Source organism: Pieris napi, chromosome 12 (genome assembly GCF_905475465.1).
Source record: "Pieris napi chromosome 12, ilPieNapi1.2, whole genome shotgun sequence".
NCBI lineage: Eukaryota > Metazoa > Arthropoda > Insecta > Lepidoptera > Pieridae > Pieris > Pieris napi.
Genome location: NC_062245.1, coordinates 6,715,618 through 6,735,036, shown reverse-complemented (window position 1 = coordinate 6,735,036; position 19,419 = coordinate 6,715,618). Strand labels below are relative to the sequence as shown.

The following is a 19,419-nucleotide window of genomic DNA, read 5'->3' as shown; positions in this document are numbered from 1 at the left end:
GTAGTGTACTACTGTTAAGGCATCTTGTCTAAGCCCCCTGCGATTTTTCTAAAAGATTTAGACTAAAGTCCATTGCCTTATTTATCTGTTATATTCTTTTCCATTAGGGATAAATTAATATCAGCATCATCATCATCATCTAAAAGATTTAGGTAAATATGTAAATTCACTTTAATGACAATAGGTTTAATAGGCTAAAATTAAATCTTGATTAGTGTATTTCAGCTGTGGTTAGAGGTTAAAGTTCTAATATAACTGTCATTGTCAAAACAGAAAATCGATGTGTGTGTACTGTGTATTTATAATCTGACAGCACACACTTACACTAACGGCGGATTTTCGCGGTACGGGGACGGAAGGCTAAAGCGTCGTGAATTTTTTGAAACTATTATAAAAACACTGTCTTTTACAAATTTTATTAGCGCATACATCTTATTGTAATATAAGGTAAATTATAGGTCATAATAAAATTTTCATTGTAATTTTAAACAATATTCATTAGTTTTTGGAGGATATTAAAGTAAGTAAGTCACTGATGGCGTGTGTGTGACGGCTCTATAGGGTTCTATTGCCGAACAAAATAAGTCTTTGCTCGGTCATTGTATCGCCGCTGCGATTTTTAGATTTTGTTTTCGAAACAGTGTACCAAATACATTACAAAACACTAAGTATTATAAATTAGAGTGGAAACAATATTGTGTAAAAAAGAATATTAAGTTTTCGATTCTTAGCCAGCCAACAACTATGGCCTATATTTTATGATCAAGCGATTGAATTAAATGCTTGAATTTTGGGAAATTAGAAGTGGCATATCTATTTCTTAACGAATGGTTACATTTGTACAACAGAAAAGCTAACATTTGCCTGAAATAACCAGTATTTTGTGACAATTGTTTGCATATGATATTTTGGCTAGATACATAACTTCATTTCGATTCTTATGTTTCAGACGATGAATATTGATATTTTTTAACAATCAAAACTTGGTTATTGGACATTGTTAGTACAAATGCCATTTTGTAAACTGTAAAACATGTGTTCATTTAATTTTCGCGAATTTTATTCATATTAATACTGCGGCCGACATAGTGTTACGTCAGGCGCGCCATGACGGGTTAAGCTCTATTTAAAATGGAGGAATGCAATGATAACAGGAGTATGGAGAGTACTGATAGTAAGACCACTCCGTCTCCAAAATTAAAACCTAAGAAGAGATCACTTGTTGAAAGAGAACTTGAAACCAGTCTAACTTCTAAAATAACATCTCCAATATTAAACAGCAAAACAATAAATACAAGTCGGTATGGTAGGGCACGCAAATTAAAAAACGACAATGAGAGAAAAATTGAATCACCATTGCCAATTCTTTGTACACAACAATCACCAACTCGAGGATTATCTGCATACAAAATGTATGCTTCAAACTCACCTACTAATCTTCAATCTATGAAACATGGCTTTGATAATCAAATTGAAAATATTTACAATCAAAACATAGCACTAAGTCGATTTAGTTCTGATGAAAAGACAGAAAAGATGACAAAATCTAAAATCTATATGAGGAAAGACCTTTTACAAACAAGAGATAAAGAGGAAACCATAATTTTAATTAAAAATATGTTTTCTCCAAATAAAAATGTATCTAAACCTGAAGTGACTTTATCCTCTGAAAAATCAAGTAAAAATCACAAAAGAGACTTATCATCGGTGGTAAAAACATTGGATTTTGATGGCAAGAAGAAAAAGGATGGTCAAGAAAAGAAGATGCCACAAAGTGATTTGTTTGAACTAGAAGCACAATGTGAATATCAAGTTGGGGATTTGGCCTGGGCTCGAATGGGATCATATCCATTTTGGCCAAGCATAGTGACTAGAGAACCTACTAGTAATTTGTTCATTAAAAAAAAGTGTAAGTATATTTATTTACTTTTAATAATTTTAGATATATAATTATTGTATCATCTTCAACAAACAGTTTCCTGCTGTAAGCTGTTTAATATTACCATGTTATTAGTTGTTTTAAATGAAATTATTTAGTAAAATTTGTTAAAGCTACCCAACATTTTTTTTGGCTACTATATGTGATATAAGTACTATAAATGACCTATGTGTTAATTTAACCTGGCCATTGCATTATATATTAATTATGTTGCAGTTTTAAGTTATAGCTTATCAGGTAATTTTTATTGAACTTAAATAACAATTTATTTATTTATACAAGTTACTGGTTAGATTAAAAAAATACTTAAAAAATTAGCATAAAGTCATTATTTTATATTATACCCAATAGTAATGAACTTCTTTAATGTTTCAGTATTTGGGAAATTAGAAAAGGACTTAATACATGTGACATTCCTTGGTGACAATGGACGTCGGAGCTGGATCTTAGTCTCAATGCTGAGGAAGTACTTGGGACGTCAAGAGTTTGAAACTGCAAGAGAGAGTTTCACATCTGAGGTAGATGTTTCTTAAGGAACAATATAAAATATTGTTTGTATCTATTTTATTTAAAACAAAGATGTTTGAAAAATAATATTTTTTTGTTGATATAATACATTTATCTATTATTGTATTATTTTATTTAAAAGAATATTTTTGTTCAATCTTTCAGGCAAAAAAAAAGGATTACAGACTGTATGCAGCATTTTTTGTGACTGGTAAAAGACTACCTCTTTGGCATTTATCAGTGGAGGAAGCAGATATCCTCTATAAGGAACCAAAAAGGCTTAGAATAGATATTTTAAATTCTATGCTGACTAAAGGTAAAGAACATAAAGCAATACCTGCCAAGAGCAAAAAGGTTTCTAGAACAGATAGCGATATTTCTCTCAGTGAAAGTTTGTATGATAGTCTGTTTTCTGAAGAAGACTTTAGAAGCTCTGATATAGAACCTGGTAGGAGTAAAACTAGAAAAAAGTCCTTTGATGTTTCTGAAGTTGTTACTGCTTGTCTTGACAATATGGCTGCAAAAACAGGTATTACAAAAATCCAAAAACAATCACATATGGATATATGGTTACAGAAAGCAAAATCGAAAACGCCAGAAAAATGCCCATTTAAACAATCCAAATCTGAACAAAAAGTAAAAGTTAATTCTAAATCATGCAATGAATCAAATGCTAGTATGGAATATAAGCAAAACCATGAAAGAGAACATGATTACTTTACAAGAAGTGCAAATACTAATGGATATTTTGATGATGAAATTGTTAGTGGAAGTGAATTTAAGGATTCAATAAATATTACAAGTAACCTTTCTCATAATAAAGAATCTGATGGTGCTAGTGAATTATGTACAAATATATGTAAAAAAGATGTCTTAGGTATCTCGCCAGATATCATGGATGAAAATTTTACTGAGATTGAAATTATAACTAATGAAGATATGATTGTAGATCAGTGTGATATAAATGAATTGATTTCGAAGGTTGAGCAAAGTAATCATGTAGAAGAACTTCAAAACAGTACAAATCTTGAACATCCACATGGTAATAGTAAACCTAAGTTAGAACAAAGTAATTTTAGTAATAAATTTTCATTAATTGATGTTTTAAATGATGAAAAAGATATTATGGAAAAATGTCTTAACATAATCAGTATTGATCAACATGAAGTTGAGGATAATACTAACTGTAATCATAAAACAAATAATATAAAAGTAAATAAAGCTTTGCGTAAACTAATCAATAGTATATCTAGTTCCAAAAATAATGTGTCAAATAACAATATGGAACTTTTTTCCAATAATGTCTCTGGTGACAAATCATTAATTGTAAGTGATGAAAACAAATCAGACACTACGTTATCTGAATTAGACAGTAATGGCACAAACAACATAAAATCAGATTTAACAAATTTAAAAAGTGACAACAAAGTCCAGGATAATGTTTTCTACAAAGATAATAAAACTGAATTGACGTTGTTAGTTATTGATAAAGATATAATTACGAATGATAAAAAAAATGAAACCCTAGAAAATGAAGTAGAATATACAGAAGAGTCTGCGGATTGTATAGCAATTGATGGAAAACAGCATACAACTTCAACTAAAGCAATTATAAGTTCTACAGAAAAGGCTAGGGATACTGAAAGTTTGTATGAAATTGTTTCTGATCTTCAATGTGGTAGTACTGTAGCCACTAATTTGAATTCATCCCATTATGATGAAGTAGTCCAAGAAAATGTTGAAACTTATATTCCCAAAGTATGTGAAGATGTTACTTTGCATTTGGAACAAGAAACTGAAACAATGGCAATTCCTTTCAGCATAAAAAAAGGAAAGACCATTGAAATCTTAAAAGAAGATAAAACCAACGGCTTGAGTCTGTATGATGACAATAAATTAGAAAATGAAAATTCAAGCGATTTCGTATTGACTTATAATCTTGACAATGAGTGTAATTCTGATAGTACAAATGATATGGACTTAATCACCTCGACTACTAGTGAAAAAAACAGCTTAATTTGCGAACATAACAAAAAGATATTGCCTTTTGTAGAACTGGACTGCAATGAAACCCAAAAAAAGGATGGTGGAAATAAATTGGAAAATAATTGCAAAAATATTGTAGACGTCACCAAATCAAAAGGTACAAAAGATACTAAGGATCATTTCTCTAGTCAAGAAAATAGTTTTAAAAATGCAGAATTTTTAAAATATATCGAACAAAAACAGGATTTAATTATGGATGAAAATCCAAACCTTACCTATGAAGAAGTAACTGCTTACTTGTTAAAGACTTGGCAGTATGAACAAAATTCAAAATCTGATAAAAAGGAGTCAAATATTATTGAATTAGGTACCACAGATAAGAATGACCATGATTCTCTAGAACCTAAAAAGAAAAATAAGACAAGGGGAAGAAGAGATAGGTATTTACAAACTTCAATCGACATTAAAGAATTACAAAATAATGCAAAAAAGAGTTGTACGCAGAGTAAACCAAAGGCGGATAATGAAAATTCTAATTTTCCTTATGAACAATGTGATAACAATAATAAGAAAGAAGTAAGTGTTAGTTTAACACCCAATAAAGTTAATATTGGTGATTTATTACCACTTAATAATATTAAAATCGGAGTAAATGAACAATCCTTTAAAGAAGAGAATATTTCAATTTCTAATACAAATTTTGACCAGCAAATATGTAATACCAAAAAAGATGTGATGATAAATTCAAAAGAAATAGAATCTTTTTCTATCAAAAGTACTGATATAAACACAGTTGGAAATCAAGATTCAGAAAACTACGACAGTGGGGAATATTTTGTCAATAAAGTCAAGGATAATAATTCTAAAGAGATACTTTTATTGGAAGATACAAAAGCAATACCTATTTCCAAAGAAAAAAAAATTGAAAGCAGCACATCATGTGAATTTAAAAATATGACAGCCGTAAATGATTTATCTCATTCTTCCGGCATTGTAGAAATGAGCAATGATGGAATAAGTTTGATTAAAAGTGAGAATAATGATTTAGCACGCTCTGGACTAATGGAATCTGAAAAGCGAAATGAAAATAATGTCTCAAAAAGTCGTTTGTCACTAAGGCGTAAAAGAAATGTATTGGGTAGTGACACTGATAGTGATTCTGCAAAAAGTCAAATTGGTAACTTCAATGAAATTTTAATAAGTAAGGAGGATAGTAATATGAAAGAAGGTGAAAAGAGCAGTACGACGATGTCAAACAATGAACCTGAACTAACTTACAGTTGTAAAAGTGATTCCAGTCTAAAATTATCATCATGTAAAGACTATGCGGACGTTAAGTCAGATAATACTTTAAATAAATCGAGAATGTCTAGCTCGCCACCCTCAGAAGGTTTAACGAGAAAAAAACAATCAAAAATTGACGATTTTATAAAAAGAACAAAAGATTTAAATTTATCATTTAATTCTAGTACTGATAAAAATGTTAAAACTGTCTGCAGTAAAATTCCAACAACTTCTCAGGATTCTAGTAACATAATTGATCATAATGATATAAGTCACGTTACCCCAAATTTAGAAGAGAATGAAAACATACTTTCTAAGCGCCAATCGCGTAAAGAAACACAGCCTATAAAGGGTAAAGATCTAGAAAATCCGGAATTTTTAGAATACTTAGAGTTAAGACAAGATCAGTTAATGGATGAACATCCTGAACTTACACTGGAAGAAATTGCTACTTACCTTTACAACACCTGGTTCTTTGAAGAAAGCATTAAATCTGACAATAAGAAAACTGATGATTTAGAACAAAGATCCTTAGTTAAAGGCCTGAGTCAGGATATTGTAGGTGTAAAAAACGTTCGAAAAAAAGGTGGTGTTGATAAAGAGAAAGATATTATGTCTAAAATGGAGGTCCCAATTAAAGAAAAATCTAAAAGAAGGGCTGAAAGGCAGTTTTATAGAGAAGACTTTTCTGATCTCGAAGATGAACTAGATGTTTATCAGGTTTTTAATTCTACATCAGAACGTGACACCAAAGATGATGAGCAAAGTACTTCTAAAATTAACATAAATACCAATAAAGAAGTGTTGCCTCGGGATTTCGAAACCGCTTACGGGGTTGACGATTCTACTATGGGCGAAGAAGATATGGCAGAAAACTTTGATCAAGTGGAAGAATATTTTAGAAAACTGACAGAGCCAAAGCCAAATTTGTTTAAGGGGCTAATCAGGGAAAAACTCTGTCAAGTATGCGAAAGACCGGGGGATCTTATTAAATGTAAAGGTTGCTACAGCTTCTTTCACGTCAACTGCAGTAGAAAAGGGGTGGAAATAAAAGAATCTCCGAACCCAGTTAGGGGTAGAAAAAAGAAACGTAAAAATAGAGGTCGAAAACCGAGATGTTTAGATGACTCCTTTGAAGATCACAGTGACAAATCACAAGAACACGACATGTCATTCGAACATGAAACGGAGTCACATACAATTGCAAATGCTGACGAATTTGAAGAAAAGCTATCAGAGAAATTGAGAGAAATTATTGAAAATCCTGACTTAAAATACGACACCAACTCCAGTGAAGAAGAGCTAGATTGGAGTGACACGGAGATTGGAGCGTGCAAGATTGTGGAGATAATACCAAAAAAGAAAAAGCAAGAATCAATAGATTTCAAATGTACTGACTGTGAAGAAAATAGCATACCAATATGTTTTGTATGTAAACGTGCGATTTCGGCAAAGAAACAAATCGCTCACAGGCAAAAATGTCAGGTGACGCACTGTAACAAATATTACCATATCGAATGTTTGGAACATTGGCCACAGACCCAGATAACTACTGGAGAGAAAAAAAGTAAAGAATTCGTTGAATCACTGCAGTGTCCGAGGCACGTGTGCCACACGTGTGTTTGTGATGATCCTAGAGGCTGCAAGACGAGGTTTAGTGGAGACAAGCTCGCGAGATGTGTGAGATGTCCAGCTACTTACCATGCATTTACAAAATGTCTACCGGCTGGTACACAAATTCTTAGCGGTTCACACATCATCTGTCCGAGACATTATGAGCATAGGTATGTATTTTACTACACTGTAATTCGCATGTTATTTATGACAAATTAAATCTAGCTAACTATGAATTTGACAAGGTATTAATTATATTTATGGAATTTCATGCATTGTTTCAATATCGTTACTTTTTACACGCTTTATATTAGCTTCACCTGTATGTATGTATGTAACCGACTCCTTCGGACTCGATTTTGACCCACTTTAAACGGACAGATTTAATTCAAACTTTGTACACTTATAAAGAATCAGCGACAATATAATAATTTTATAGGTTAATCTCGAAAAAACAATGAAATTTTTTTTAAGTCCCCAAAGCAATACAAAATTGAGACAACACGTATTGCTGCTAGGACTAAAAAGTGGAAAATAAATATAGTTTAAAAAAAATATAAAACACGCTTTTAAAGCACATCAAACTAAAAAGTGAAAAATAATTCCTAATTTAGGCTGAAAATAGTAATGAACAAAAATACTGGTTTTATTGTGAAAAAGCGTGGGTTGCTCGATAGACGAAAAATATGGCACAGCGCAATTTAAAAGCGTGTTTTATAGTTTTTTTAAACTATATTTATTTAAAGGCTAACATTAAAATTATTTGGTTATTACATTTTATTTCATAATGTCTTCAGGCCAGGAAAAGTTCCTTGTCACGTTAACACGGGGTGGTGCTTTATCTGTGCGTTGGGGGGTACATTGATCTGCTGTGAGTACTGTCCTACGTCATTCCACGCCGAGTGCCTGAACATAGAACCCCCGGAAGGTAAATTGCATTAATGGAAGCTTTCTGTATTAAATTTAATACAATTGAAAAATAGGGTTCAGTGTAAAATAAGAAACTAACTTTAGAAAATTATTTTCGATAATCACTGTAATCTTCTCATTATCGATCGTTTCAGTTTTTATGATTGATGAGAAATCATATTTTATATTTTACTATCATTTTTTTTTTTAATTTCAGGTGGTTACATGTGTGAGGACTGTGAGACGGGATGTTTGCCGCTTTACGGGGAAATGGTGTGGGTGAAATTGGGACATTACAGGTATCTATTAAATTCCCTTAATTGATAATTTAACTTTGCAGAATTTATAATACATACATTTATATAAACTGCTTGGCATATGTTTGCGTTTAATAACATTATATTGGTTTCAGGGTGCGTATGCCAATTATAAAATATGTTATTTAAGTAACATGAATCTTGGCCAGCAATAGATATCTTACTATGTAGTTCTCGTGTTTCAATTAGTATTGACCTAGTGGCTTAATAGTGCAACCCTCAATCTTGAGTTCGTGCGTGCGAATCGTCCAATGCACCAATGGATTTTTCTATGTGCGCAAATACACTTGCGCCCAATAATAATAATAATAAATCATTTATTTACAAGAAAGTGGTACATTTATAACGATCAATTATAAAAATTCACACAATCAGCCACACAAAAATAGGCATGCAAATGACACTTTAATTAAAGACATATATTAAAAACATAATAATAAATAAGTCAAGCTATTTTATAATTAATTGTTGTCAAACTTATAGCCAAGTCAAACATCGTCAGGAAACCGGCGTGACCCAAACCCAAATGTCAATGATATGTGTCAGACACAAAGGGCTTATCAGCTTCTTGTCTATAAAATAATTATGATCAAAGAAACATTCACTGGATTGTTATTAAAAATCATGTAAACCACTGACTTAGTTATTGTTTTGGAATATATTAACGTTCGTTATATCGTACGCGTTACAGATAGGTATACATGTAGATAAAATCTAGACAAATATAATATATAGTATTGTCTTTGATTTACATAACCTTTACACATTTAAAGAAAAAACTTTTTAACCGGATTGAAGTTATGTATTATTATAAATTTACAACTATAATTAATAATTTATATACGTGGTCACCGTGACCACGCACGCTGTAAAGCACGCGAAACGTCGGATAAATTTTAAATTATGTTAAATAGTTGTAAATTTATAATGATACATAACTTCAATCGGGTTAAAAAGTTTTGTCTTTAAATATAATATATGTTAATTATGAAAAATATATGTTAAGAATATCAATATTTATCAACGTTTAAAAACAATTTATTCATACATTTACAGATGGTGGCCGGGATTAATATTACACCCGAGTGAGATTCCCGAGAACATATTAGCCGTGAAGCACGCGCCGGGTGAATTTGTCGTACGATTTTTTGGGCAATACGACCACTACTGGGTGAATAGGGGCAGAGTTTTCCCATTCCAGGAAGGTAATACTTTATAATATATTTCTTGTAATTATAATAGTAATTGTAATATTAATAATTTATAAAAAAGAACTATACCTGTTGTTATTGTAGTATTTAACTAAGTTCTTATTAGTATTTTTCCGTCAAATTATCTTTCTACTGTATGGAAAAGATTACTAAATCATATAATATTGATTTACATTTCATTAATATATTTAATTGATGATATAATATCTGTGTTTAAGCAAGCCTTTAAAATACATAGGTTTTTATCATGGCGACGGGATTACCTATTAAACAGATTGTATAGACATCAGATATTTTATATTTTTGTTAATCTTTATTGTTTTGTTATTCAGGTGATACCGGCAGAGTCTCAAGCAGAAATTCTAAAATAGACGCTGCATTTTCTATGGCAGTCGAACATGCGCACAGAGCTTATAGCATATTGAAAAGTAAGTCATATATATATTCATGAACCAGTGGCTTTACTATGGAATATTTCATAAAGTATGAACCCATTGAGATTGATTTAGTTTGTTTCATACAAACATCATTGTTTTTTAACGAAAGTGTTTTGTTGTCTCTTTCTGCCAAATTGTATTTACGCTGGGATGAAAAGAGACAGATGATATATACTTGATAGTAATAAGTACTTAATAGTTGAAACGGTGCAATTACGTATTAATTAGCCAACGTCTCCTATAAAATATTTCTATTGTAATTTTTACAACTTGGTAACTTTTAATCTTCAAAGTCAAAATTTAAATTTATTCATATAGGTAACACAATGTACACTTATGAACGTCAAAAAAGAAATATACATGTAGTAAATGTAAATGCTTCTAATTTCACATTTACTGCCAGTTCTCAAATCAAGGGCGTAGAACGGAAGAGAAGAACTGGCAATAAACTCTCCACCACTCTTTTGAATCGCCAAGTTCATCTAATGTATCTTTGTACATACAATATAGAAATATAAATTTTATAGTGTGTATATCTGTACATGTTTCAAGTAAGACCTATTTATAGGAAATACAAAATTATTAAAGGATTAAATGAATTCCTATTACTGATAAAAAAATCTATTCGATGAATATAAGATATACATAAAAGGCATATTCTATATTAGCATTGCGACCCGAATCATCATCGTTTCCCAGGGAATCGAGCCTAGGACATCCACGTATACTTTATATAAAGTAAGAAAAGTTGCGACCATTTCACATATAAATACCCCTTTACAGATGAATCTCCTAGTAATGAAGGCGATGACGATATAGCATCATCTCTTTTACCCCCACACTTTGTGAAGCTCAAAGTTAATAAGCCATGTGGCTCTCTGATTAATAAGAAGATTGACATAGAAGAGAGTTCCCTTACCCAGTGCGATTGTGATCCTAACGTCGAAGACCCATGTGGACCATACTCACATTGTCTTAATAGGTAAGATGTGTTCTTTATGGACAATATATTGTTTTAGCTTTTATATAATAAGTGTAATTGATAGCTTTTCTAGAAAGAAATTAACTGAATGAATTTTTTTTGCTAAAATAACTAAATTTAAAAGCAATGATTGTTTAAAGAAAAAAAAAATATTTTTCACTTAAGATTTAACCGTGGTCATTCATGATATCGTAATTTCATTTCACTTCATTCTACCGAAAGATAATTTATGACGTCAAATATAGTACAGGTCTAAGTATGTAACCTCGTCGTAAGTAAATATTTGTTTTATCTTTGTGAGTGTTTGTAGCTGTTCTGTTCCTATAAACTGTGGTACATGTGACCATCATACAATTTAATTTCTCCGAAACTGAAAAAAAACGTGGAGGAATGTTAAAATGTCAATTATTAATCGTAATTTGTATATGGTTTCCGAACGTAAAGATTCTTTAATAAAAAATCCCTAAGTTTATTTTTAACGATATATAAGGTAGTTGTCATTTACTAAATTTGACATTTAAGTAGTTAGTAAATTAAATGTTAAACTTGTCAAATATATTCTAGGATGTTACTCACGGAGTGCGGTCCCATATGTCGGGCGGGAGAACGGTGCTGTAACCGTGCTTTTGAAAAACGCCAGTACCCTCGGATGGAGCCGTATCGCACACCTGCTAGGGGTTGGGGACTACGGACTCTTGAAGATATTAGAGCTGGTAAGATTTAAGAATTCTTGTAATTTTAAACCCCCTACCGCTTGCCATAATGTGCGATAATTATTGGGTACACAAAAATAACGAAAAAAAATAAAGAATAATAATTTTATGTTTGTACAATCCGAACGGTTTAAATTTTTGACGAATAAACAATGTAGGGATGCGCTAAAGTACTTTAGTGCTTTAATTGTTAGTATATTTTGTATAACTGACTGACTCACTGTCTATTTAGAAATGATTACATATTTATTGAAATAAATATGTATGCCGCATGGAATCAAGCCTAAAGAGTTATTTGAAATTGTTTAAAAAATATTAGAATATCACAATTTAAACACAACACTCCACTTACAATCTCTGGTGAAGCGAATACGAAATGTATTCCATTAGTTCCACTTACAACTGTTTAGCAGTTGTAACTTACATTCTACGGCTACAATTACTGCGATGACGTCATTCGCTTATACGCGCTAACGAAGTTTTTTCCACCCGCTAAGTATATTTTCGTCTATAAGCTACAACTTCTAGACCTTAACCACTGGGCCTTCGAGCCAGTCGGTGGTTAGACCGGTCGAAGATTGAAGGAACTGTTCACCATCCCTCCTCCACACACTTTACACTAATTTCTTACACTTATACTCTGATTTTTCATTCCGTAGAATTCTGACATTTCATAAGTATTGCTACTAAAAAAGTTCACCTACAAAAAGGTAAATCTAAATATTTACTTAAGTGACCTAATACAAAAATAACAAATATTTCAATATCACGAACAATATATCGAATTAACTTTAATTACTTTATTTTATTCTTTAGCTGGCGTCACTACCATTCTGCACTGCAATTCCAGGTTTAGTAAACCTTTTTGAAAAAATAAAATGTTATCTTTACTTATGCGTGTTTTACCGGTTGTGATGAAAAGAGACGTAATTATCAGTCGCTGTAAATCCACTTTAAATGTGGAGCAGCGCACTTAATAAAATGGATACATTAACTAACAATATAATGGATGAATAGACTGAAATTGAAAAATGTGCCCGGCCAAAAAGGTTTGCCATCTCTGACATGTCAAAAAATTATAGCTGTCAGAATTCTACGGTTTTAAAAATCAGAGTATCGTAGGAATTTAGATGTAAATGACGTCCGTGTGTCAAAAACATGAGACTGACATACAGTCATAGTACGCGATAAGTGTTGACTTTAAATCTTACCCTAACACTGATTAATTAATTCAAAAGACCTTTCCTTATCACCTTCCTACTAGTGGCGTAAACAACTTTTTTCAAAAAACTAAAAGCCTACATGTAATGTTTCAGGTCAGTTCGTAATAGAATACGTGGGCGAGCTGATAGATGAAGCGGAGTTTCAGCGACGGATGAAGTGGATGCATCAAGTTAGAGATGAAAACTACTACTTCCTCACATTGGATAAGGAGAGGATGATTGATGCGGGGCCTAAGGGAAATTTGGCCAGGTATTTCTTTATTTGGAAGATAAATAATAATTAAATTTAGTTTGTCAAAATTATTATCATCAGTAATTATTTTGACAATATTACGCAATATTATTAAATTCCATGTTCAAATGTTTGTCTAAAGCAAAGTTCCCCAAACTTTTTTGCGTCGTAGACCCTTTGCCGTGTTTGTCCGTGTTGGGTAGACCCCCTACTTACCTGTTATTGATTTCCTGTAAATTTCTAACTGTAGTGAAGTTTAGTGTTAAAAACTTAAAGTACAAAACACATGTTAATTTATACATTGATTAATTGAATTTAAATTAAAACTACTCAAAATAAAATTTTGTATCTGTTTGTTTGTAATGTATATGTTTTGATATTATAAGATAGTATGATGTATGTAAATAGGTACTATCAATGTATGTGTTGAGATCCACTATCGTGGACCCCCATTTTCATTTCATGGACCCCCAAATTTTTTGTCGCTGACGTAGACCCCTTGCAGGTTGTGATAGACCCCTAGGGGTCGATATAGACCACTTTGGGAATCACTGGTCTAAAGCTACGGTTTCCTAGAAAAGCTACAATATATCAATTTTGAAAGTAGAAAGACAACTTTAAAAATCATATTTTCGTTACTTGCTGGGTGTGATTGTTAATCTAGGAAATATTAACTAACTAGCGGCCCGTCCCGGCTTCGCACGGTTGGACATCTATTTTTAAACATTTTTTGTTGATATTGATACATTATATAATATTGTGAAACATTGTGCATTATAATGTAGCATTAAAATGGTGAATTTTTTTTTAAAATCGGTCCAGTACTTTTTGCCCAATTCGTTAGAAACATACATACATACAAATCTTTCCTCTTTATAATATGTGATTGAGTTCACGGAATGGAAAGTTAATGTTAGACGTTTTGCCTGCCCTGTGATTTTACATATAAATTATTGTTTAATGGGCCATTGCATGTTAATTTATCCAGTCATAGATTATTAAATATTTATTATATTAATAATTGATTTTTGTGTAGGTTTATGAACCACTCGTGTGATCCGAACTGCGAGACACAAAAGTGGACAGTGCTGGGTGATGTTAGAGTTGGTCTCTTCGCGCTATATGATATACCAGCGGTTAGTACTTCATTCTTTTTTTTTATAGAACAGGGGGCAAACTTATCTGATGTTAAATGATACAATGATGGTTGCTGGCCTTTAATGAGTTAGTAAGATCTCAACTTCAATGGGCAGTTGGTTCCACAAAGTGATGGTGCGCGGCAAAAACTTAGTTGAATAGAGTAAAATGTTTTAAAATAATAAGGTTGTGCGTTTGAATTCAACTCATGATAAGACGATGAAGGCATGCCTTAAGATAGGTTTTTGATACAGAGGATAGCACTTACCAGTTATGGCCCGTATTTCGAATGGTATCTGAACTTACAGTCTCGTCTAAATGACTGGCAAATATTTCAAACTTCTTTTAGAAAAAATGCTTTTGACATTATTTTTGTTTCTTCGACTTTCTTTTCTCGTCTCTTAATTCTACCCTTAGACCCAAAAATCTCTGTGTTATGCCTATTTGCCTAAAGAATATATAGATGTCACCGTAAAATTGTAAACACCGTTAGATTGTAATCTATCTCGCGAGATTGTAACTGTCGAAAGATTGTGAACCTCAACGAACTGCTTACAATTCAACGTATTATTATAGATATAGTATTGTAAAATAGATTACAATCTATCGAAGATTGTAATCTATCGAAGTGAAACCGTCAAATTGTGAAACGTATCGAACCTCGCGTGCTGATTGGTTGCGTTCAACCATAATCAATATGCCCCGCGCCACCATATTTGTTTATATATACTTGACTAATATTGAAATTATTAATTTTACAGAAAAGTGAGCTGACATTCAACTACAACTTAGAATGCGCGGGAATCGAAAAGAAGCGTTGCCTGTGTGGTGCTGGGCGGTGTTCAGGGTTTATGGGAGCAAAGCCAAAGGTAAAATATATATTCTAAAATGGTCCTGCGGCTATACCTATTTTGGTGCGTGGTTATAAGGTCCATGGATAATCCATTTCTTAATTGATATTTCTTAATGTACTTAGACTATATTAAAAAAAAGGATATCGGATTTAACACAAAAATAATAATCATCCAATTTAGTGCATTTGTTCGGAATGGTGTGTATTTATTTTTGTGTTCATTTTGGTATATATTTTCTGTGTCCATTCATTAGATTGTTGAATAGAAGTTCATAAGAGATTTAAGTCTTAAAAAAATATAAAGTACTCGAAACGAACTCAACACGTATGAGTACAGAAATTGTGTTTCATCATGAATATTCGTGTCATCAGTCAATATGCTTACTATGTTATGACGTAATGCACGAGAAATGTGACAATTTTATATTTTATATCCAATGTAGTTTTGTAAAATCCTTTTAAGTAAGGTAAAGTATTTAATGTTTGGCTAAATTGCCAAGAACCACCTTGTTAGGATCATTGATGATGACTTTTAAGTTCAAGTATTTAATTTAAAACATATTTTAATCAATTAAAAACGTTTTATGTTCCCAGGAGGAGCCAAAGAAAAACAAAGTAAAACGGACATACAAAAAACGAAAGCGGATAGAATTATCGCCCACAAACGAGCTGCCCAAACCAAAACGCCGACAACCGAAAAATCGGGAACTCACAGAGATCGAGAAGGATCTCATCATCATCAAGAATGCCACCAACGGCATATCCAGTGATTCCGAAAGCAGCGGAAGACATACCAGCATTGATAGTGTTAAACGAAAGAGAAGTGAAAACGGTTCCCCGAGCACTAAAAGGGTTAAAATTGATAAAAAGAAAATTGACAAACTTGACCAAACGTTGGTCACCCCGCAAAGTAAAAGGACAGATGTAAATCACAAAAGTTTTGACGTTGATTGATTGTGTTGTGTCTGCGAGTGTATTTTAAGTGAGATTAATGTGCTACGTCAAATAAGTTTTACCCCCTTATTCAATATATATATGAATCAGTCTTCTTGCACTCTTGTCTCTTTCTGTCAAATTGTGTTTACAATGTGATGAAAAGAGACAGTTGCCTACATTGATTTTTATTAGAATAAGGGAGTATTTTTCATATAATTTTGTAGTGTCCAGTCTTCGTATACCTGAGTACGATAATGTCCGTTTCTGACAGCTTGAATTTTCCATACGATTTGTCTAGTTTTAACGATATTCAAACGGTATCTTCGTGCTTCCATTTAGTACTAAATATGCTCCCGTGTTATTTCAAATAATAATTTGTCTATTGTGTTAAATTATATTTTAGAATTCGTGTTAAGAATAAATTTATCACGAGAATTAAGTGTCTTAAATAGTTTTAGCCTTAGGCTTTGTAGAGTAGCTCGGTCGGTTTACCGCGTCAGCAAGGTTACTCTGTAATTTCTATACCGATTTTATATGACTATTCATATGTATGTAGGCATGAGATTGAGTCTCGCTAAGTTACGTGCCAATAATTCGGAAACTTTGCCACATAATTCGGAAATGATACAGTAGTTAAGTATAACCTAAATATAGTTTCAAGAGCTGTCAAACCATTGACTATAGAAAGTTTGACATTTAACAATACTCAAAATAGATCAGAGAAATAAATTGGAATATGAACAACTCTATTCAGATTATTATTGGTATCAATAGATAAAGATATTTACAGAGTAACCGGGCTGATTGGCCAAAATGTGTGGTAAGTGAAAACCATAAAGAGTTTGTATATAGTTTGTAGTATAATGCAAAAATAACTTTGTCTAAAAAGAGACGGTACATCATAAGCCGCCTGTAGTTCACATAGAGATAGCAGATAAAAATTGTGCAATGTACACCGCTTGAGGCGAAGTTGACTAATTTACATTGAATTATGTTACCAATGGCAAATCAGTCGTTTATGTAAAAAATATACAATTTAATAATGAACTGCCTGGCTAGTTATAATATTGACAGTAATTGCTTGAATATATTTTAAGATTGTTTTTGTGTTTTATTTCTCCCTTATAAGTTAAGTTCCTCCTTTTTTAACTTGACATGTTTTTCTAGAAGGATATTAACAGTCGACTTAGTTTAATATGATTTCCGTAAGTAGATGTTTGTATATTAAGGCACAAACGGGCAAGAGCCTGATGTTAGTAGTATGTTAGTGTGCCCATGGACACTCACATGGCCAGAGGGCTTGCAAGTGCGTTGCCGGCCTTTTAAGAATTGGTACGCTCTTTTCATGAATGATCCTAAGTCGAATTGGTAATACTTAGATGGAAAATATGTATTGTGGTTTCACAAGCGCGTTCCCAAGCAGAACTATGTAGTTTTATGTTAATTATCTGATTATTTTCTGTAATCAGATTTTGTATAATGAAAAACAACAGTCGTGAATATGAGCCAGTCTAAAAATTATTTATATATTTGTATAAACAAAAGAAGGAAACAGACGACATATAGAGTGAAGACAACTTTATACAAATATTGTAAAAATTTAAATTTTAGTAAAACTTCTACACGGTATCTTTTGCTTATGAAAACATCAGAGCACCACCAAATCTGAAAAGGTATGTACACAAATTTTAAAATGTTACTAAATTTTATCACAAAAAATTTAAAATTGCGTTCATTAATCACATCCTTATCCAATGTATTTACTTTTTTAATTTTACTTGTATATTACTGGAATGTTATTACTAACTCGCAATGTTGTAAAAGGAATTATTTTGCCCCGATATTAATAGTAAATGGTTATATCACACACGTCTTGGAGCAGTGTTAGGCTGGCGGTTTCAGCGTGCGGCTCTCATACCTGAGGAAGGTCCGATCCCCGGCTGTGCACCGATGCACTTTGTTTATGAGCGCATTTAGCAGTCGCTCTAAGTACGGCGAAGGAATACTTTGTGAGAAAATCGGCCTTCGATCCAAAAAGTTAAGGAAAATTATGATCACGAAACAAATCTGAGACGCAGACCTAAAAGATTGTAGCGCTACTGGTTTGGATTTAGTGTCTTGAGTAAAAAATAAGATAAAAAAGTTAGATTTAGAGTTGAGAATCAGTGCTAAGCATGAACTCCGTATTTACAAAACGTTTTTGAAATATAACAATAAATATGTTTGGCTGGTACCTTTTCTATTCTTATCCTTTAATTACATATTATAGATACGAATGGAAGTAAATAAATAGATACTTACTAGGCCTACAACAGAGAGTAGAATCGAACATCGTTTTAAGTCAGATCTAAATAAATATTGGTCATCATTTGCTTTGCTCTCCAAAAATGATTTTAACATTTCAACTCGTAAAATATTTTTTCTATTTTGACAAGTAATCCTTCAAAGAAATAAATCATGTTTTTTTATACTACAGCACTATTTGACCCGGTGCGTGGTGCTGTACATCGTATCACAGAGAGCAGGAAAAAGCTACTTTTAAAAAGGATGTACGAATGTGAAAAAAAAACGAACGTGTATTTTTGTAGGTACTTTAGAATATAAACACAATTTAAATTTTGTTGAAATGTTTACCTTTCTCTATCTCTCGAGTGATTTTCGTAATCCGCAAGCTTTATCCGTTAAGTTTCATTTTAATAATCATATTCTTAATAATGAAAAAAAACAGTGGCTTTACAACCTTTTAGGTCTGGACTTCAGATTATAATTATTTCGTGATTAATTTGTTTCGTTGTTCGTTTGTTGTGGGCAAGCCGGTTTCCTCACGATGTTTTCTACCGCACAAGCGAGTGTTTAAAATAAATCTTATCGAAATTCTGCACAGCCGGAATCAACCTACGATCTCAGTACCGCACACAGAAACCAACACTGCTCATCATATTCTTAATAATGTCTCACGGAAATAGAGCCAGTCTCCTCGGATTGATTGGTATTGCACAGGGTATAACCCAGACGGTTCAATTCCGACGACATTTCTTGTTGGAATAATGTTAGACACCAACACCCTGTTTGATGGTCGTGATGCTGTCCACTTATAATATGACGCACTGCATTTTGAATTTGGACTATGTTCTATTAT

General features: G+C 32.2%; 1 protein-coding gene and 1 long non-coding RNA gene across 3 annotated transcripts; one reads left to right on the top strand and one right to left on the bottom strand.

Moving 5' to 3' along the window:
• The first annotated feature begins 297 nt into the window (after window positions 1-297).
• LOC125054412 lies at window positions 298-17,382 on the top strand. Of its 2 annotated transcripts, none has more exons than XM_047656293.1 (14): window positions 298-447; window positions 950-1,909; window positions 2,315-2,457; window positions 2,612-7,500; window positions 8,128-8,258; window positions 8,457-8,538; window positions 9,613-9,761; window positions 10,100-10,195; window positions 10,988-11,186; window positions 11,751-11,899; window positions 13,216-13,372; window positions 14,391-14,490; window positions 15,253-15,360; window positions 15,939-17,382. In XM_047656293.1, the coding sequence occupies exons 2-14, from the start codon at window positions 1,132-1,134 to the stop codon at window positions 16,296-16,298; spliced, it is 7,341 nt and encodes a 2,446-aa protein (XP_047512249.1). In that variant the 5' UTR covers window positions 298-447; window positions 950-1,131; the 3' UTR covers window positions 16,299-17,382. The 2 variants fall into 2 exon arrangements, with proteins under 2 accessions (XP_047512249.1, XP_047512250.1); XM_047656294.1 differs by having other exon boundaries at window positions 316-520.
• Window positions 17,383-17,776: 394 nt separating this feature from the next.
• On the bottom strand, window positions 17,777-18,775 carry LOC125054917. Its single transcript, XR_007117792.1, has 2 exons — window positions 18,582-18,775; window positions 17,777-17,945 (listed from the first exon to the last, which is right to left on the bottom strand). It is a non-coding gene; the product is annotated as an uncharacterized LOC125054917 (long non-coding RNA).
• Window positions 18,776-19,419: the final 644 nt, after the last annotated feature.

Coding starts and splice junctions, on each gene's coding strand:
- LOC125054412 (XM_047656293.1), top strand. CDS start 1,132: ATGGAGGAATGCAATGATAACAGGAGTATGGAGAGTACTGATAGTAAG. Junction 7,501..8,127: donor CCGAGACATTATGAGCATAG/GTATGTATTTTA, acceptor TAATGTCTTCAG/GCCAGGAAAAGTTCCTTGTC. Junction 8,259..8,456: donor GAACATAGAACCCCCGGAAG/GTAAATTGCATT, acceptor TTTTAATTTCAG/GTGGTTACATGTGTGAGGAC.